The 22,679-nt window shown below is 38.8% G+C and overlaps 1 protein-coding gene across 5 annotated transcripts in view; it reads right to left on the reverse strand.

Annotated features, from left to right (window-relative positions):
* Positions 1-22,679, reverse strand: part of OPHN1 (oligophrenin 1) — a 612,383-nt gene that overhangs the window by 227,206 nt on the left and 362,498 nt on the right. For all 5 annotated transcript variants that reach the window (XM_045995231.1, XM_045995230.1, XM_045995233.1 and 2 more), the window contains exons 13-15: positions 20,181-20,214; positions 19,611-19,673; positions 18,195-18,269 (exon numbers count right to left, since the gene is read on the reverse strand). In XM_045995231.1, coding sequence (XP_045851187.1) covers positions 18,195-18,269; positions 19,611-19,673; positions 20,181-20,214 — 172 coding nt within the window. The remainder of the gene's footprint in view (positions 1-18,194; positions 18,270-19,610; positions 19,674-20,180; positions 20,215-22,679) is intronic.

Consider the following 22,679-nt stretch of genomic DNA (forward strand, 5'->3'; position numbering starts at 1 on the left):
TCCAGACTCTTGGAGCTGCACACCGGCTGGAGATCTAAAATTACTATTGACTAGGGAGGTTCCTCCCCAGAAGTAGATGGCATCTTGAGGTGAAGAGCTGTCCCAAGGTTGTAGATCAGGATCTAAACCTCCAATAGGAAGCCTTTATTCCTTTTGCCTTTCACTACTTTCTTTTTCTGTTAATACACAGGAAAATAATGCTCCTTAACTCTACTGACTATACCTGAATCTATTACTTGAGCAATAACTGTCCAACAAATAATTGTCCTAGAATCTCTGGACAAAGTTGTTCTTGATAATAGGGTAGGCTTTGATTATCTTTCAGCTGAGTAGGCAGGTGTTTGTGCTAATGGTTCATACCAAATGCAGCACGTGGATTGACGCTTCTAGGGAAATTGAGACTTAGCTACATAAGATTACTGAACAACTCACTTGGATTAAGAAGACAACTTCTTTAGGGTAAATACCCAGTAGTGCAATTGCTGGGTCATAGGGTAGTTCTATTTTCAACATTTTGAGGAACCTCCATGCTGTTTTCCAGAGTGGTTGCACCAGCTTGCATTCCCACCAACAGTGGAGGAGGGTTCCCCTTTCTCCACATCCTCGCCAGCATCTGTCATTTCCTGACTTGTTAATTTTAGCCATTCTGACTGGTGTGAGGTGATATCTCATTGTGGTTTTGATTTGTATTTCCCTGATGCCGAGTGACGTGGAGCACTTTTTCATGTGTCTGTTGGCCATCTGGATGTCTTCTTTGCAGAAATGTCTGTTCATGTCCTCTGCCCATTTCTTGATTGGATTGTTTGTTCTTTGGGTGTTGAGTTTGCTAAGTTCCTTATAGATTTTGGATACTAGCCCTTTATCTGATATGTCATTTGCAAATATCTTCTCCCATTCTGTCAGTTGTCTTTTGGTTTTGTTAACTGTTTGCTTTGCTGTGCGAAGGGGCACATGTACCCGAATGTTTATAGCAGCAATGTCTACAATAGCCAGACTATGGAAAGAACCTAGATGTCCATCAACAGATGAATGGATAAAGAAGATGTGGTATATATACACAATGGAATACTATGCAGCCATCAAAAGAAATGAAATCTTGCCATTTGCGACAACGTGGATGGAACTAGAGCGTGTCATGCTTAGTGAAATAAGTCAATCGGAGAAAGACAACTATCATATGATCTCCCTGATATGAGGACATGGAGAAGCAACATGGGGGGGGTAGGGGGATAGGAGAAGAGTAAATGAAACAAGATGGGATTGGGAGGGAGACAAACCATAAATGACTCTTAATCTCACAAAACAAACTGGGGGTTGCTGGGGGGAGGTGGGATTGGGAGAGGGGGAGCGGGCTATGGACATTGGGGAGGGGAGGCGAACCATAAGAGACTATGGACTCTGAAAAACAACCTGAGGGTTTTGAAGGGTCAGGGGTGGGAGGTTGGGGCAACCTGAGGGTTTTGAAGGGTCAGGGGTGGGAGGTTGGGGGAACAGGTGGTGGGTAATGGGGAGGGCACGTTTTGCATGGAGCACTGGGTGTTGTGCAAAAAGAATGAATACTGTTACACTGAAAAAATAAATAAAATGAAAAAAATCTTAAAAAAAAAGAAGAAAACTTCAATGGGGTCTTTCTTTGACTTTCTTTGATTCTGATTGGTTTGGGTATTGGGAACCATGGCTCCAATGTACACTCCAGACATGGGGAATTATCTTCCTTAGAATAACCATAGCAGTCTCCCTCGTACATTGTATTCTCTCAAAATCTAAATGCTACCTCACAGCTGCTAATCACCAAGAAAATAACCTCCCTGAGATTAGAATGTCAGAAAAAGAGTGAAGAGAATGACCAACTTAAAGAATGTGAACCTGATGTCATGACATGAATACCACACAGATTCCAAAAAGAAAAAAAACAAAAACATAAAATGAAAAACCTATGAGCACTTCAGTGCAGAAGCTGGAAGTAGCACTAGTGCTTTAAATTTTGATCACATCTTTCAGTTAGGCTGAGGGTCTGTTAAAAAGAGGTGGACTTCTTTAAAAAAAATAAGACAGCAGGCCCCAAATGAAGTCACTTATGGTAAGCCCTACACTGCCCAACCTGAGACTTAATTATTATTTTGTTTTTCCCAGAAAAGGAATTTTAAACCAGTCCATCAGGAATCACTTGATCAGCTCTAGTTAGATTATATGTCTGATAGATCCCTGTCATTCTCTAAAGGAACGTAACCTTGCAAAAAACAACCTACTTTCCCCCTAGTATAACTTCCTGTTATTGCTCCCATCTGCCTATAAAAGTCTTTCATTTTCTCTGCTTGACTTATTTCACTTAGCTACCCCCCCTCCCCAGTTCCATCCATGTCGATACAAATGGTGGGTATTCATCCTTTCTGCTGGCTGGGTACTATTCCATTGTATATATGAACCACATCTTCTTTATCCATTCCTCTGTTGAAGGGCATCTCAGCTCCTTCCACAGTTTGGCTATTGTGGACATTGCTGCTATGAATATTGAGGTGCATGTGCCCCTTCTTTTCACTGTATCTGTATCATTGGGGTAAATAGGCAGTAGTGCAATTGCTGGGTCATAGGGTAGTGCTATTTTTAACTTTCTGAGGACCCTCCATGTTGTTTTCCAAAATGGCTATACCAGCTTGCATTCCCACCAACAGTGTAAGAGGGTTCCCCTTTCTCCACACCCTCATCAACATTTGTTGTTTCCTGCCTTGTTAATTTTTGCCATTCTAACTGATGTAAGGTGGTATCTCAGTGTGGTTCGGATTTGAATTTCCCTGATGGCTAATGATGTTGAACATTTTTTCATGTGTCTGTTAGTCATTTGTATGTCTCTTTGGAGAATTGTCTGTTCATGTCTTTGGCCCACTTTTTGACTGGATTATTTGTTTTTTGTTGAGTTTGAGAAGTTTTTTATAGATGTGGTTTCACTCATATGTGGAACGTAAAGAATAACATGGAGGATATTAGGGAAAGGAAGGGAGAATTGAAAGGGGGAATCAGAGTGGGAGATGAACCATGAGAGACTACAGTCTTAGGGTTTCAGAGGGGTGGGGTATTGGGAGGATGGGGTAGCCTGGTGACAGGTATTAAGGAGGGCATGTGCTGTAATGAGCACTGGGTGTTATATGCAAATAATGAATCCTGGAACACTACATCAAAAACTAATGATGTACTGTATGGTAACTAGCATAACATAATAAAAAAAAAGAGGCGGGTTGTGAGGAGTTATTGCTTAATTGCTATACAGTTTCTGTTTGTGATAATGAAAAAGTTTTATAAATAAATAGTGGTGATGTTTGCTCAACACTGTGAATGTAATTAATGCCACAAAACTGTATGCTTAAAAATGGCTAAAATGGCAATTTTATGTTGTATATATTCTGTGACAATAAAAAAGTTTTAAAGGAAAAAAAATCTGTCATTTTCTACAGATCCTTGCAGCTCTTTTCTAACTGTTAGACAGAATGCTGCCCAATTTAAAAGGATTTTTCTGAAAATTAGCTCTTAAAATTTTTAATATGCCACAGTTTATGTTTTAGCAGTACCTATACCTGGAATGTAATTTACATGGAATGTAAAATTGTGAGTGCAAGTATAGACTGATCAATCTGTAAAATCAATTTAGAATGTATACTCACACTACAATGGGACTTGCTGAGCATTCTTATTTACAATTTTGCCAATTTCTAATGTTTGTTTTTATTTGAAAAATATGTATATATTTATTATCTATTTGTCTAGACATATATGAGTTTAATACTAAACTTAATTCTTCAGATGCTGAACACTTAAGTATGAGGGATTTTTTTTTAAATCTACTCTCATCTCTACTCTATTTAACTGTCTACATATGATTACATTAGGTGCTCCATTTGGTTTCTGAAAATTAAATGTATTTTCTGTTAATAGTGTAAAGGTAAAAGGAGAAATTTTAAAACTTAAATAAGTAACATCTTACCAATGGTTTGGTATTTTACTCACTATATTCATTTCTCCTCTGTTTAGTTCAGTAATAATGATTTTCTGTGGATGGCTTCTTAGCTAGAATCAACCTCATAAGAGACACATGTCAATACATCTAGTCTCCCTGCTCTATCTCACCCCACTGTTTCAGTCATTGCGAAATACTCTCTAGAGCACAAGATTTTAGAGTTCCAGTGAAGGAACAGTTACTGAGTACCTGCAATGTGCTAGGTACACTGGTATTGTCATGAGCATGATTATAATTATCAACATTATAATATAAATATATGTAATTATAATAAGGGGCATTATCATTAATAAGATGACGATGACCTGATAAGAGGTGGAGAAGCAGAACACTTAGATGCAGTACCAAGCTGTTTCTGAGGTAATCATATTAGCTCCTCTGTGACTTGAGAGGTTTATGATGGATTCAGCGTGAGTGAAGATGCTTCCCTTCAGTTTGTAGGATATGTTAACATAAAGCATAATGCAACAATCTTGGGTGGGGGAAAATGTGACTAACCCAATGGTGGACCAAATGAAAAATAATTATTTATTGTGGATGTGTTTCCCCCTCCCACTGAGTTTGCAGTCCGTGTTGCATTTTATTTGCCAACAAGACAGATTTTCAGGTGGGGAAAGAATGGAAGTCTTTAGTAAACAGAAAAAAGCCCACAGTCATGTGTTGTAGGAAACACTATAAAGAAAGTAGTCTAAAGGTTGTTTAAGTAAAAAACACAACTGGAAGTGTACTTTTGATGGGCATAGAGCACAATACTTAAGGAAAAAAGAGAGGAAAACATACTGTGCTAGTAAAAGGAGAGGAATGTTTTTCCACCCAGAATAAATCATGATGAGTCTATATGAAGCCAAGGCAGCCAGCCCCTAGTGGTGTGGGAATAGATCAGGGAAGGGTGAAAAGAAGCAAGACAACTTTGAGGATCCCAGTGAGAATCCCCAGAAGATATAATATAAAAGAAGCTTAGAAGGGAGATCACTCCACACAAAGATAAATTGTAAGTTAGCAGAAAGTCAGTCTTTCCTATAGAATGTAAACTCCACAAAGGTAGGAAATGCAAGTGGTATGTTCACTCTAATCTATACCCTTGAGCAAAATGCCTAACCCTTAGTAGATATTCAAATTATTTGCTAAATGAATAAGGATCACCAAATCTAGAATTAGAATTGAGGAAAGAATCAGGGATTACCACTTTTATGCAGAAATATGTAAAACTGACACTGTTTTATTTTGTATGTATAAATATTTATATCCAGAAATTCTTGGGCTATTTTTCAGGTATTCATGTAAGTAATATTTGGAGCTGGATGTTGAATAGATGCAATATGCCAACCTGCCACTTTCTAGGATATGTGAATCAAATCATATTGCCATGTATGATTTGAGGGTACCATTTTAATCTTATTGAAGCCTGTAAGAGAATCAGTAGGATGCCGAGCATGGCACATGTTTCAGCTTATTATTTATTAGGTAGAAGAATGTAGTGATACTAGACAGAGAATTCTAAACAGTTAATCTGAGTTCAATAATTTTTCAGAAACTAAATATTCTGGGCCATGCTCTAAGCCCTTTCCCAAATAAAAATGTATCCTATAGCTTATAAAATGTGCTGTAAAAGGCCAGGAATAGGACAATGTGAATTTTTAAGTCAAGAATATAAAGTGATAAAAGCAAGCAATGCTGAGGCAATAATAATGTACTCTATAATACAAAATCTCTATTCCCTGCTATTACTACATGTTGTAACATCCTCAAGTACTAACAGGGTTAGGTTGTCAGGCCTACAGGGTTATGAAAATTAAGCTATGCATCACAGAAGAGACCAAAGATATGTGCTTTATTCAAACTGCAGCTCTCCACAATCAGTTTGTTTTCTGACGCTTTATGAAAACTGAGATTATCAGATAGTTCAGTACCATTCACAAAAGGAAGAAGAGAAAGTTTTCAGAAAGATAAAAAAAATTAAGTTTAGTTCTGGACATGTCAAATATATGTATCTGTGAAACATGTATATACAGAGAGAGTCTACGACAAAGACAATTCCAATTCTGATTCCTTCAGCCTTTGGACATTAACACCTCTGCCATGATCAGTATTGTTCATTTAACAGACTATTCCATACAGATATGATCATTCCAAAGTGCCAGGACCTAAATATGTTTAGTAAGCACAGGTTCAGTGAGAACCTGGAGACACTGAGTTTAGAACTCAGGAGATGATGTCTAGACTAGAGATTTCTGGGTGCTGTCAGCATAGAAGTGCTAGTAAAAGCCTGCAGAGGGACTTTATGCCAGGCCATGTTGGAGTAACTAGCACTAGACTTGCTCTCCTGTTGTGACAATAAGAACACTGGACAAAATGTAAGTAAGAAAGAGCATTTGTAGTCACTGAATAATGGACAGCATAGGACTATGTCTCTGAAAAAAGGGGAAACAAATAAAAATAAGTCCTACCATTGTCACACCTTGCTACCTAAAAGCACTTTCTGAATAGTAGCATAAAGAATAAGAACTCAAAGCTGAGCATAGAAGTCTTGCTCAGGTGGAAGAGAAAAAGACTGGAGTTCAGAGAGGCTGTGGCATTGCAGGGCATTATACCAGAAAAGAGGGAGCTGTATAGAGAAAGAACAAAAAAAAATTCTGTGGGTCTCCTTGAGTCTGTCCATTGAATACTAAGCTATGAGTGGCCAAGATAAAACCCTATGAGGCTAGGGGCACCTAGGTGATTCAGTCAGTTGAGAATCCAGCTCTTCATTTTGACTCAGGTCATGATCTCAGGGTCATGGGATCAAGCCCTGCATTGGGCTTTGCACTCAGTATGGAGTGTGCTTGAGATTAATTCCCTCTCCCTCTGCCTCTCTTTGCTCCCCTGGCTTGTGCACACGTGCACGCTCTCTCTCTCTCTCTCTCTCTCTCTCTCAAATAAATAAATAATCTTTAAAAAAAAAGTCTATGAGGTTAGCCAATGACATATCAAGGAATTTTAAGCTGAACAATTCCAAGAAGTGATGCAGAGCTGGCAGATGTGTAAGTTCCAAACAATAAGAATGAAGAGACAAAAGAAGACAGATTCCAGTAGTAGGGCTAACTTAGCCAGTAAAAGATACCTTATATTTGTACTGACAAGCTTAAAAAGAAGCATCAAATGGATGGCTGATCTACAAATAACTACCTAAAAAACAAATTTCAATAGTCTTTAATAGAAAACAACAAAACAGACATGTAATACCCATGATTTTCAGAATCTTATCAAAATGGCTAGACATACTCTTAAGAGGGCAGTATATACCAATGTAGACCTACTTCAAGAAGCAAGAGAAATCTCAAATACACAAACTAACCTTGCACCTAAAGGAGCTAGAAAAAGAGGCATAAATGAAGCCTAAAGCCAGTAGAAGAAGGGAAATAAAGATTAGAGCAGAAGAAATGATGCAGAAACAAAAGAAACCAATAGAACAGAAAAATGAAACCAGTGGCTGGTTCTTTGAAAAAATATAATGAAATTGATAAACTAGCCAGGCTTTTTAAAAAGAAGAGAAAAATGACCAAAATAAATAAAATCACAAATGAGAAAGAAGAAATAACAACCAATATCACAGAAAAATAATTATGAGAATATTATGAAAAAAAATATGCCAACAAATTGGACAACCTTGAAGAAGTAGATAAATTTCCAGAAACATATAAATGACCAGAACTGAAACAGGAAGAAATAGAAAACTTGAACAGACTGAAAACCACTAAAAAATTGAATCAGTGGAGTCAAGATGGCGGGGAAGTAGGAGGAGGCACCCTTTCAACCTGTACCCTAAAGTGAGCTGATTACCTACCAAAGAACACCGACCACCCATGAAATCAGCCTGAGATCAGAATTATACACGTCTGGATCTCTACTGGAGCAGAAGACGCCAGTGGCAGGTAAAGGAGACTGGGAGCATCGGACTGATATCGAAGATAAACAAAAGGGGGAGGGAGCCACCAGAGGTGACCCATTGGAAAGTAATACCCCAACACGAGAGTGCTCTGCATCTGGGGACCAGCATTAACTTGGAGTCTGGTTGAAAGCACTCAAAAAACAAAGAGCAAAGGATCGCAGGGGGTAATAGTGGGAACCTGGGCGGTTAGGGTCAGGGACCTAAGTCCCCGGGCCCAGGACAGCTTCCCCTGGCGCTGAGCCAGAGTGCGGTGGAGAAATCAGGTCTCCGTCCCTGAGCCGCCAGTGCCCCTGAACGCCAGCGCACCCGAGAACGAGTGGGGTCTGGCTCCCGTCAGGGGCTGGGAGCCTGGCCAGACGGCAATCATGAAACGTGCGCGTCCCACACCCTCCCTTGGGATAGGTGCTCATAGGTGCTAGCCTGGAGCTCTGGCATCTGGAAAAACCAGACATTCCCAGCCCAGGACAGCAGGAAAACCTCAGTGTGCGATCTCTGCTCCGAACCTCTCTGGCGGTCTGGAGCTGCCTAGACAGCCACCGCTGCCCTGGTTTTGGGTACAAGGAGGAGCTCCTGCATCCCCAGGGACAGTGACTCAGAACCAACTCTGCCAGCAGCTTTTGCAAAACATTCTGAGGCTTCTCGCTGAGAGGGAGGTCGGGGTGCAGTTTGCTCTCCAAAAACCATCAAAAGCTGTCAAGGCGAGAGAAAGCAGATGAAAGAACATAAAAACCCCCAGAGAACAAAAGGCTGAAAAAAACAATTTCCTCAGAGCTCATCCCCTTGAGGGAAGCGGGAGGACCTAACTCAGGGAACATCATTCTCTGAAAACCCACGTGGCAGGCCCCTCCCCCAGAAAAAAAACCAGGAAGGAAGAAGAAAAAAAAAAAAAAGACTACAAGAGAACAACCACCACTACTTCATAAATACAACTTTTATTTTCAACTCTTTACCAATATTCTGGTTCTTTTTTTTTATACATATAGATAATATTTTAACCTATTTACCACCACACTGAGATGTCCAGTACATCAAATTCGTTAATAACCTTCTAACCTGAACTTTTTGATACATACACCCGTGTTTTTCTTTTGCTTTTCTATTTTCTTAATTCTTTTTTCATTTTAACTTACTTTAGTCTAGTTTATTCTTTTTTAATTTTTATTTTCTACTATACATATAGAGTTAAACTTCAAGGTAATCCCCTTTCCCCAATCAATGCTACCCCTATAGGCAAACCAGTTTCTAATCCCCCTGTAACTTAGGAAAGTTGAGTCCCTTAACAAAAACATCAAGATACCTTCAGGAATAATCAAAATAACTTTCCTCACCCACACTGAGAATTTACAACCACTCTCCCAATTTTTCCTTCTGTCAGTGTTTCTGTGAATTTGTGTTTGTCCTGATAATATATAAAGCTTATACTTGGGGTTCTTTCTGATGAGGTTCTTCCCTTTTTTTTGCTTATATATACATTTTTTTCTCTTGTCATATACTTTTATCAGTCTTTTTGTTTGTCTGTTTTTGTTTGTATACTTCATAAATCTTACCTTGTGGCCCATTTGGGCTGAGCCTTCTCTTTTAACTTCCCTTTTTTTCCTATCTCTCTCTCTCTCTCTCTCTTTTTGTCCTTTTTTCTTTTCCCTTTTTGTTTCTTTTTTCTTCTCTATTTCTTTTTCTTTTCTTTTTTCTCTCATTTGGGTGAGGAATCCTGATTGCACAGAAGCGTTCCAGGGTGCACATTGACGGCACCACAATCGATAAGTCCAGCTGCATCTGTTTAGTCATCTCTTTCCAAAATGACTAGGAGGAGGAATACCCAACAGAAGAAAAATACAGAGGATGGGCCTTCTGCAGCAGAGCTAATGGCTATCGACATAGACAATATGTCAGAAAAGGAATTCAGACTAACAATTATCTAGGCAATAGCTAGGTTGGAGAAAGCCATGGATGACCAAACAGAATTGATTAGGGAAGAACTGAAAGCCACCAGGGATGATGTTCACAATGTTAGGGCAGAACTGAAAGCCACCAGGGATGATGTTCAAAATGTTCTCAATGAGTTCCAATCTAATCTAAATTCTCTAAAAGCTAGGGTAAGTGAGACAGAAGATAGAATTAGTGATCTGGAGGACAAACAGATAGAGAGAAATGATCAGGAGGAAGCCTGGAACAAACAGCTCAGAAGCCACGAAAACAGAATCAGGGAAATAAGTGATGCCATGAAACGTTCCAACGTCAGAATTATTGGAATCCCTGAAGGGGAGGAAAAAGAAAGAAGTCTAGAAGATATAGTGGAAGAAGTTGTCTATGAAAATTTTCCCAATCTCACGAATGGAAACAACATTCATGTACTAGAGGCAGAGAGATTTCCTCCCAAGATTTTAGATTCTCGAAAGTCCTCATGACACCTTATAGTTAGAATGAGGAATTATGTTTCAAGAGAGACCCTCTTAAAAGCAGCTAGGACAAAAAAGCTCCTTACATACAGAGGAAAGCCCATTAGAATAATGTCAGACCTATCCACAGAGTCCTGGCAAGCCAGGAAGGGCTGGCAAAATATATTCAGCGTACTAAATGAGAAGAACATGCAACCAAGAATACTCTATCCAGCAAGACTGACATTTAAAATGGATGGAGAGATAAAGAGTTTCCAAGACCGGCAAGGCTTAAAAGACTATGCAAACACCAAGCCGACACTGCAGGAAATATTAAGGGGGGGTCCTATAAAAGAGAAAATATCCTAAGAATATCATTGAACAGAAATATAGAAACAATCTACAGACAGAAAGACTTCAAGGGCAACACAAAGTCAATAAAAACCTATCTTTCAATAATCACTCTCAATGTGAATGGCCTAAATGCGCCCATAAAACGACACAGGGTTGCAGATTGGATAAAACGACAGGACCCATCCATATGTTGTCTACAAGAGACCCATTTTGAACCCAAGGATACATCCAGACTGAAAGTGAAGGGATGGAGAAGCATCTTTCATGCCAATGGGCCTCAAAAGAAGGCCAGGGTAGCAATTCTCATATCAGATAAATTAGATTTTAAACTAAAGACTGTAGTCAGAGATACAGAAGGATCCTACATAATTCTTAAAGGGACTATCCGCCAAGATGATCTAACAATTGTGAATATCTATGCCCCCAATATGGGAGCACCCAATTACATAAGAAAACTATTAATCAAGATAAAGAGTCATATTGATATGAATACAATAATAGTAGGAGATCTTAATACGCCTCTCTCAGAAACAGACAGATCATCGAAGCAGAAAATTAATAAAGAAATAAGAGCATTGAGTGAAACATTGGACCAGATGGACCTCATAGACATATACAGAACATTCCACCCTAAAACAACAGAATACTCATTCTTCTCAAGTGCACATGGAACCTTCTCCAGAATAGACCACATACTCGGTCACAAAGCAGGACTCAACCGATACCAAAAGACTGACATTATTCCCTGCATATTCTCAGATCACAATGCTTTGAAACTGGAACTCAATCACAAGGAAAAGTTCAGAAGGAACTCAAACACCTGGAAGCTAAAGACCACCTTGCTTAAGAATGCTTGGATCAACCAGGAGATCAAAGATGAACTTAAACAATTCATGGAAACCAATGAGAATGAAGGCACTTCGGTCCAAAACCTATGGGATACAGCAAAGGAGGTTCTAAGAGGGAAATACATAGCCATCCAAGCCTCCCTCAAAAAATTGAAAAATCCAGAATACACCAGCTGTCTCTACACCTTAAAGAACTGGAGAATCAACAACAAATCAAACCAACTCCACATGCAAGAAGGGAAATAATCAAGATTAGAGCAGAGATCAATGAGGTAGAAATGAGAGATACAGTAGAACATAGCAATGAAACTAGAACCTGGTTTTTTGAAAGAATCAATAAGATCGATAAAGCATTGGCCACACTAATCCAAAAGAAAAGAGAGAAAGCCCAAATTAATACAATTATGAATGAAAAGGGAGAGATCACAACTAACATCAAGGAAATAGAAACAATGATCAGAAATTATTACCAACAGTTATATGCCAATAAGCTAAGCAACCTAGATGAAATTGATGCATTCCTGGAAAACTACAAACTCCCAAAATTGAACCAGGAAGAAATAGACAACCTGAATAGACCGATATCTAGTAATGAGATTGAAGCAGTGATCAAAAACCTCCCAAAAATCAAGAGCCCAGGACCTGACAGATTCCCTGGGGAATTCTACCAAACTTTCAAAGAAGAAATAACACCAATTCTCCTGAAGCTGTTCCAAAAAATTGAAGCAGAAGGAAAACTACCAGACTCTTTTTATGAAGCCAGCATTACCCTGATCCCCAAACCAGGCAAAGACCTTTCCAAAAAGGAGAATTTCAGACCAATATCACTGATGAATATGGATGCAAAGATTCTCAACAAGATCCTAGCAAACAGGATCCAGCAGCACATTAAAAAGATTATCCACCATGACCAGGTGGGATTCATCCCTGGGTTGCAACGTTGGTTCAACATTCGCAAATCAATCAATGTGATAGAACAAATCAATAAGAGAAGAGAGAATAACCACATGGTCCTCTCACTTGATGCAGAAAAAGCATTTGACAAAATCCAGCATCCGTTCCTGATCAAAACGCTTCAAAGTATAGGGATGGAGGGAACATTCCTGAACTTCATAAAATCTATCTATGAAAAACCCACAGCAAATATCATCCTCAATGGGAAAAAGCTTGCAGCCTTCCCGTTGAGATCAGGAACACGACAAGGATGCCCACTCTCACCACTCTTGTTCAACATAGTATTAGAAATCCTAGCAATGGCAATCAGACAACAAAGAGAAATAAAAGGTATCCAAATTGGCAACGAAGAAGTCAAACTCTCTCTCTTCGCAGATGACATGATTCTTTATATGGAAAACCCCAAAGACTCCACCCCCAAACTACTAGAACTCATACAGCAATTCAGTAACGTGGCAGGATACAAAGTCAATGTACAGAAATCAGTGGCTTTCTTATACACTAAGGATGAAAATAAAGAAAGGGAAATTAGAGAATCGATTCCATATACTATAGCACCAAGAACCGTAAGATACCTGGGAATAAACCTAACCAAAAAGGTAAAGGACCTGTACTCGAGGAACTACAGAACACTCATGAAAGAAATTGAAGAAGACACAAAAAGATGGAAGACTGTTCCATGCTCCTGGATTGGAAGAATAAACATTGTTAAAATGTCTATACTGTCTAGAGCAATCTATACTTTTAATGCCATTCCGATCAAAATTCCACCGATATTTTTCAAAGAGCTGGAGCAAATAATCCTAAAATTTGTATGGAATCAGAAGAGACTCCGAATTGCTAAGGAAATGTTGAAAAACAAAAACAAAACTGGCAGCATCACGTCACCCGATTTCAAGCTTTACTACAAAGCTGTGATCACCAAGACAGCATGGTACTGGCATAAAAACAGACACATAGACCAGTGGAACAGAGTGGAGAGCCCAGATATGGACCCTCAACTCTATGGTCAAATAATCTTCGACAAAACAGGAAAAAATACTCAATGGAAAAAAGACAGTCTCTTCAATAAATGGTGCTGGGAAAACTGGACAGCGATATGTAGAAGAATGAAACTCGACCATTCTGTTACACCATACACAAAGATAAACTCGAAATGGATAAAAGACCTCAATGTGAGACAGGAATCTATCAGAATCCTAGAGGAGAACATAGGCAGTAATCTCTTTGATATCAGCCACAGCAACTTCTTTCAAGATATGTCTCCAAAGGCCAAGGAAACAAAAGCAAAAATGAACTTTTGGGACTTCCTCAAGATCAAAAGCTTCTGCACAGCAAAGGAAACAGTCAACAAAACAAAGAGGCAACCCACGGAATGGGAGAAGATATTTGCAAATGACAGTACAGACAAAAGGTTGATATCCAGGATCTATAAAGAACTTCTCAAACTCAACACACACAAAACAGATAATCATATCAAAAAATGGGCAGAAGATGTGAAAAGACACTTCTTCAACGAAGACATACAAATGGCTATCAGACACATGAAAAAATGTTCATCATCACTAGCCATCAGGGAGATTCAAATTAAAACTACATTGAGATACCACCTGACACCCGTTAGAATGGCCAAAATTAGCAAGACAGGAAACAACGTGTGTTGGAGAGGATGTGGAGAATGGGGAACCCTCTTACACTGTTGGTGGGAATGAAAGTTAGTGCAGCCACTTTGGAGAACAGTGTGTAGATTCCTGAAGAAATTAAGAATAGAGCTTCCCTATGACCCTGCAATTGCACTGCTGGGTATTTACCCCAAAGATACAGATGTAGTGAAAAGAAGGGCCATCTGTACCCCAATGTTTATTGCAGCAATGGCTACAGTCGCCACACTGTGGAAAGAACCAAGATGCCCTTCAACGGATGAATGGATAAGGAAGATGTGGTCCATATACACAATGGAGTATTATGCCTCCATCAGAAAGGATGAATACCCAACTTTTGTAGCAACATGGACGGGACTGGAAGAGATTATGCTGAGCGAAATAAGTCAAGCAGAGAGAGTCAAGTTTCATATGGTCTCACTTATTTGTGGAGCATAACAAATAACATGGAGGACATGGGGAGATGGAGAGGAGAGGGAGTTGAGGGAAACTGAAAAGGGAGATGAACCATGAGAGACTATGGACTCTGAAAAACAACCAGAGGGATTTGAGGGGGAGGTTGAGGAACCAGGTGGTGGGTAATAGGGAGGGCACATACTACATGGAGCACTGGGTGTGATGCCAAAACAATGAACACTGTTATGGTGTAAATAAACAACTAAACAAATTAAAAAATAAAAAAAATTGAATCAGTAATAAAAAAATCTCCCAACAAACAGAAGTCCAGGGCCAGATAGCTTCACAAGGAAATTCCACAAAACATTTAAAGAAGAGTTAATATCTATTCTTCTCAAACTATTCCAAAAACTAGAAGAGGAAAAAAGACTTCCAAACTCATCCTTGAGACCAGCATTTTCCTGATATCAAAAGCACATAAAGATTCCACTTAAAAAGAAAACTACAGGTAAGTATCCTTGATGAACATGGATGTAAAAATTCTCAACAAGGTACTAGCAAATTGAATCCTTAACAGTACATTAAAAGAACCATTTGGCATGATCAAGTGGAATTTATTCCTGAGCTGCAAGTGCTTCAAAATTTGCAGATCAATCAATGTGACAGACCAGATTAATAAGAGAAAGGATAAGAACCATATGATCCTTTCAGTAGATACAGAAAATGCGTTTGACAAAGTACAATATCTACTAATGATAACAATCCTAAAAAAGGTAGCATTAAAGGAAATACCTAAGCAATGTAAAGGCCATATATGAGAAACCCACAGCTAATATAATTCTCAGTAAGGAAAACCTGAGAGCTTTTCTTCTACAGTGAGGAACAATAGGGGATGCCCACTCTCACCACTGACACTTAACATAGTACTGGGAAACTTAGTCACAGCAATCAGACAACAAGAAAAAAATAAAAAAGCAGGGGCGCCTGGGTGGCTCAGCGGGTTGGGTCCTCTGCCTTCGGCTCAGGTCATGATCCCAGGGTCCTGGGATCGAGCCCCACATCGGGCTCTCTGCTTGGCTGGGAGCCTGCTTCCTCCTCTCTCTCTCTCTGCCTGCCTCTCTGCCTACTTGTAACCTCTATCTGTCAAATAAATAAATCTTTAAAAAAAAATAAAAAAATAAAAAAGCATCCAAATTGTCAAGGAAGAAGTCAAATGTTCACTACCTGCCAATGACATGATGCTATATTTAGAAACCCTGAAAGACAACACCAAAAAACTTGCTAAAAACAATAAATGAATTCAGTAAAGTTGCAGGATACAAAACCAATGTAGAGAAATCTGCTGTATTTCTATACACCTATAAGGAAGCAGCAGGAAGAGAAATCAAGGAATCGATTCCATTTACAATTCTACCAAAAAGCATAACATACCTAGGAATAAGCCTAACTGAAAAGGTCAATGATGTGTACTCTGAAAACTATAAAATATTGATGAAAGAAATTGCAGATGACACAAAGAAATGGAAAAAGTTCCTATGCTCATGGATTGGAAGAAGAAATATTATGAAAATGTCTATAGTACCCAAAGCAGCCCCTACCAAATTACCAACATCATTTTTCATACAGCTAGAACAAACAATCTTAAAATTTGTATGCGACCACAAATGACTCCAAATAGCCAAAGCAATCTTGAAAAAGAAAAGCAAAGCTGAAGTTATCACAATTCTGGACTTCATATTCTATTACAAAGCTGTAGTGATCAAGACAGCATGGTACTGGCACAAAAATGGACACATAGATCAATGGAACAGAATGGAAAACTTAGAAATGTACCCACAATTGTATGGTTAGTTAATCTTCAATAAATCAGTAAAGAATATCAATGGAAAAAAGACTGTCTTCAAAAAATGATTTTGGGAAAACTGGTAATCTACATGCAAAAGATTAAAAGCAAAAATAAACTACTGGGACTTCATCGAAATAAAAAGCTTCTGCACAGCAAAGGAAACGATCAATAAAACTAACAGACAGCCTATGGAATGGGAGAAGATATTTGCAAATGACACATTGATAAAGGGTTAGTATCCAAAATTTATAAAGAACTTATAAAACTGAACACCCAAAAAACAAATAATCACTTAAAAAAATGGGAACACATGGCTAGGCATTTTTTTTTCCCCAGGAAGACAAATAGATGGCCAAAAGACACATGAAAAAATGCTCAATATCACTCATCCTCAGGGAAATACAAATCAGAACTATTATGAGATACCACTTCACACTAGTTGGAATGGCAAAATTAACAACACAAGAAACAACAGGTGTTGACGAGGATGTGGAAATGGGGAACCCTCTTACAGTGTTGGTGGGAAGGCAAAGTGGTGCAACCACTCTGGAAAACCATATGGAGGTTCCTCAAAAAGTTCAAAATAGAACTACCCTATGATCTAGGAATTGTGCTACTGGGTATTCACCAAAGAATATAAAAACACTAATTCAAAGGATAAATGCACTGCAGTGTTTATAGCAGCACTTGAATATACGCCAAAATATGGAAAGAGCCCAAATGTCCATCAACTGATGAATGGATAAAGAAGATGTGGTATACACATAATGGAATAGTACTTAGCCATCAAAAGGAATGAAATCTTCCCATTTGTAATGGCATGGTTGGAGCTAGAGAGTACTATGCTAAGCCAAATAAGTCAGTCGGAGAAAGACAAACACCATATGACTTCACTCATTTTTGGAATTTAAGAAGCCAAACAAGTGAGCATGGGGGGAAAAAGAGAGAGGTAAACCAAGAATAGACTCTTAACTGTACAGAACAAAGTGATAGCTATCAGAGGAAAGTTGGGTAGGGATAGGTTAAATAGGTGATGGGGATTAAACATTGCATTTGATGAGCAATTGGTGTTGTATGGAAGCATTGAATCACTATATTATACATGTGAAACTACTCTCACACTGTATGTTAATGAACTGGAATTTACATAATTTAAATAAAAACTTTAAAAATTACGAGACATGTAAAAAGTGAAAAAATGTCATGCATAACCAGGTTAATATTTTTTCATTAGGAATACATGTAGAGGAAGAAACAAAGGGTGGCAAAGAGGGAATGCTGGAAAATACTCAGCCAAGATTTAAAAGATGAGAAGAAAAAGGGCCTGAAAAGAGTCACTTGAAAGTTTTAACACAAGATTTTAGAAAAATCACAAGATGTTGAATCACAGAAGTCACATAGGGAGAAAGTTTCAAAACGGAGGGAGTAGTCAACAAGGAGATCAAGCCAGATAGACTGTGAAAACTGTCCACTGTGAATACCTTCAAAACTTTAAGCAAGACAGACTGTGAGAACTGTCTTCTGTGAATATCTGCTGTGATACCTTCTAAGCCTGGCAAAAGTAGTTCCAGTGGAGAGGTTGAGGTAGAAGCCAGACTGCAAAGGTTCTCAGGTGTCAATATGATGTGGAGAAGGAGAAACGCTAGTTGTTTCAATGCAAGATTGTCTCTGAGCCAGGGTAGGCAGATATGTGTATATTTTTCCTTTAAAAATATTTCTTAAACATTCTACAACCTTTTTTTAGCAATGTCTCCTTTCTCTTTTAGTCACATTTATTTTTAATACACAATTTCCAATAAGAATTATGAAATTAAAATTGTTACCAAAAAAGGCATTCAGCAGCTTCTGAACCTGAATGTTGCTGCCCACGGTACGGTACAATCCCTCTGTCTTGATCCCTAGGGAAAGAAACTGAGGTCAGTTTTGTTTCCACAGTTAGAGCTTTCATTTCCCTCAGGGTAGAGAAAGTAGGTACTTACATCCTAGTCAGTTCAAACAGAAAAGTGTCTCCCTACCCTCTCCAAGCTCTCCAGCCTTCCCCTGCAATAAGGGAACAGTTTTGAAATCTCTCTCCAAATTATTCTCTCTATACTTTCATTTGGATTATACCAAAATTTCATTAATACGAGCAGACGAGAATATACTCTATAGTAAAAAGAAAAATATGCTTAGGTGAGTAGCAGTGGGTAGCTGGGAAAAGTGCCACCATCTTGGAAGGGCGCTAGGGTTTTAATTGAAAAAGGAGGAAATAGCAATCTCCAAGTTGCCCGTGAGCAGTGATATAAGGAAGAAAGGGATGGACTATGGCATATGTGAAACAGAGAGTCTTGGCTCATATACTACCTGCCTACATTCTAACAGTTCTCAGAGAGAGACTAGAGAGTTAGAGTTTTTTAAAGATTTTATTTATTTGAAAGAGAGAGAGATCACAAGTAGGCAGAGAGGCAGCCTGAGAGAGAGGGGGAAGCAGGTTCTCTGCTGAGCAGAGAGCCTGTTGTGGGGCTCAATCCCAGAACCCTGAGATCATGACCTGAGCCGAAGGCAGAGGCTTTAACCCACTGAGCCACCCCGGCACCCCTAAACTGATATGTATTGTGGTAGAAATTGAACTCTTATTTATTTGTGATGGAATGGTAATAACATTACTTGAGGAGTGCTCAGTAGTATTTTAGAATATCTTATAAGATGTTGGAAGCTCTTTCTCTTTATTTATTTTTTTGAAATACAAGAGGCTGTACATATTTAATATACACAACTTGGTGGGTTTGGAGATAAGTGAAACCATCACTACAATCTACCCATCACCTCTAAAACTTTCCTGCAGCCCTCCTTATTCATTATTTTTTTGTGATAAGAGCTCTTAGCATAAGATCTACCGTCTTAGCACATTTTAAAGTCTGCAATACAGTATTGTTAACTACAGCTTTATGGTGTACATCATATCTCTAGGACATAATTACCTTGTATAACTTAGAACTTTGCACCATTTGATTAATTAAGCTCTTTCTCTTTAAATGCAGGAAACCACAAATTATCCCAATGTGCTTGGATACCACTGGCTTGAAATTTACTGGAATTTTAGAAACTTATGTCTAGTGTTCCAGGTTTATAATTAGTCTTTATTGCTAAAATGAGTCCTGACCAATAAATAACATCATTGCTAATTTAAAGAAATTGCCCTAGAATAAATTCAGAGTGACCAAACTCAAACACCACCAATACTCTGATTCATGTCTTACCTTTGGTCTCAATGACATTGATGCACTTCCTAACAAACTTGAACCCCACTTCATTCAGTTCCACTGTTTGAAACAAAGGAAAACAGAGTTAGATCCTGCTATAACAAGCTTTACCTACCAAACATTTATTGATCATGCTAGGAGACTGCAGTGAGAGACTAAGGGGTATGGTTTTTCATCTCTAATACCCTTAAATAGAAATATTTTTTCCACTGAAAAAGAGTTTTTCTCTTCTAACACAAAACACTGTTACTGATCTCTGCATTATGTTTATTTTAGGCATGAGCAACATCAAACATGAAATGTTAGGGTAGAAATGCACATAATTTCTATCATGTGTTTAGAAAAAGAAAGATATAACGTTCTTCTCTATATTACTATTACTACCTATACCATAAGCTAAGATAAAGTGACTTCCTTATTTCACTAAGTAGAAATATTAAAAAATGGTATGAATTTTATTCCACACAGAGTCATCAACAAACACATTTGCGTCAATATTACAGAATATTAACTGTGATTAGGACAGTGAGCAGTTTGTAATATTAATAGATCATAAATTTGACTCACTTTCTTCCTGCTTTGTTATGGGGCTGTGGTAGATCTACAAAAGAAGAGAAAGAAAAAGCCATGGTTATTGTCAATCACTATAGGTAAGTGTGGCAAATAATACTAATCTCTTTCCCCAGGTAGTCCATCAAAAACATTAGTGACTCTGAATCTTTAATAAAGACGAAAAATTGGGCTAAACAGAATCTTTGCCTAGGTCCCCAGAAAACACTTGGATTAACAATCTCTGAAGCAGATTCCAAGTAGCTCACTGCAGCTGAAGTTGTAGCCTACCCACCTTAGAAATTTACTTATGTCTCTTTGGTTAGGTTTATTCCTAGGTATCTTATAGTTTTGGGTACAATTGTAAATGGGATTGACTCCTTAATTTCTCTTTCTTCAGTCTTGTTGTTGGTGTACAGAAATGCAACTGATTTCTGTGCATTGATTTTATATCCTGACACTTTACTGAATTCCTGTACAAGTTCTAGCAGTCAAGAAATGGGCAGAGGACATGAACAGACATTTCTGCAAAGAAGACATCCAGATGGCCAACAGACACATGAAAAAGTGCTCCACGTCACTCGGCATCAGGGAAATACAAATCAAAACCACAATGAGATATCACCTCACACCAGTCAGAATGGCTAAAATTAACAAGTCAGGAAATGACAGATGCTGGAGAGGATGTGGAGAAAGGGGAACCCTCCTCCACTGTTGGTGGGAATGCAAGCTGGTCCAACCACTCTGGAAAACAGCATGGAGGTTCCTCAAAATGTTGAAAATAGAACTACCCTATGACCCAGCAATTGCACTACTGGGTATTTACCCTAAAGATACAAACATAGTGATCCGAAGGGGCACGTGTACCCGAATGTTTATAGCAGCAATGTCTACAATAGCCAGACTATGGAAAGAACCTAGATGTCCATCAACAGATGAATGGATAAAGAAGATGTGGTATATATACACAATGGAATACTATGCAGCCATCAAAAGAAATGAAATCTTGCCATTTGCGACGACGTGGATGGAACTAGAGCGTATCATGCTTAGTGAAATAAGTCAATCGGAGAAAGACAACTATCATATGATCTCCCTGATATGAGGACATGGAGAAGCAACATGGGGGGGTAGGGGGATAGGAGAAGAATAAATGAAACAAGATGGGATTGGGAGGGAGACAAACCATAAATGACTCTTAATCTCACAAAACAAACTGGGGGTTGCTGGGGGGAGGTGGGATTGGGAGAGGGGGAACGGGCTATGGACATTGGGGAGGGGAGGCGAACCATAAGAGACTATGGACTCTGAAAAACAACCTGAGGGTTTTGAAGGGTCAGGGGTGGGAGGTTGGGGGAACAGGTGGTGGGTAATGGGGAGGGCACGTTTTGCATGGAGCACTGGGTGTTGTGCAAAAAGAATGAATACTGTTACGCTGAAAAAATAAATAAAATGGAAAAAAAAAAGAAATTTACTTATGTAAAGCTTGGAGAATTTTTCTGATGGAACAAGACAGCATGCAAGAAAAGAAACAGTTTTCTAATGGATACATGGCTAATGGGCATTGGTGGTAAAATGTAAATACTCCCAATACCAACCTCCTACCCCAAAGGCTAAGTAATGGGTGTTTCTCTGTAGAAAAGCAAGTGTCCAGCTGAAAGACATCCATGCACTGATCAAGATTTGTCTGAGTCATGTTGAAGAACACACTGTGAGAGCTACATGAGAGACCAAAGGTGGAGATCCTTGATGAAGTCTAGTCCTGGCTCCACCTCTACCTCATTTTCATTCTCTATACTTCAAGATTCGTATCTCTAAAATGATGAGGATTGGAGCAGATGTCCTTCAAGTCCTGATCTTCTTTGACACTTTAAACAAAGGCATGTATACCATATCTAAGACTAGTGAATTGGGGTGTTTAGTAAATCAGCAAGAATAATAATGTGAAACTGCAGAAGTAAGCCTTCTATATGGTATTTGTTAGTCTGCTTTAACAATCTCTCCTTTTATTTTATTTATTTTTTAAAGATTTTATTTATTTACTTGACAGACAGAGATCACAGGTAGGCAGAGAGGCAGGCAGAGAGAGAGGAAGGGAAGCAGGCTCCCTGCTGAGCAGAGAGCGCAATGTGGGGCTCAATCCAAGGACCCTGAGGTCATGACCTGAACCAAAGGCAGAAGCTTAACACACTGAGCCACCTAGGTGCCCCAACAATCTGTACTTTTAAAAGAAAATTATCTGCATATATGTGTATGCCCATGGACATTTCAATGAGGGAGATTTCTGTGCTGACCAGCCCTAGCTGCCACTTTTATTAACAAGCTATTTGCAGAAATGCTATCAAAATCAAGTTGTTAAGGATCCACATTTAGTGAACCCATATTCTAATGTCATTCTCCACAAAAAGCCATCTGCATCCTTCAACCTCTAAAACCTAAAGAGAGAACAAATTCAAAACAGGGAATCAAGAATAAAATGCCCTGCTGAGCCTCCTACCATCTTCCTAGAGAAACATC

The sequence above is a fragment of the Meles meles genome, chromosome X (assembly GCF_922984935.1).
Source record: "Meles meles chromosome X, mMelMel3.1 paternal haplotype, whole genome shotgun sequence".
Taxonomy (NCBI): domain Eukaryota; kingdom Metazoa; phylum Chordata; class Mammalia; order Carnivora; family Mustelidae; genus Meles; species Meles meles.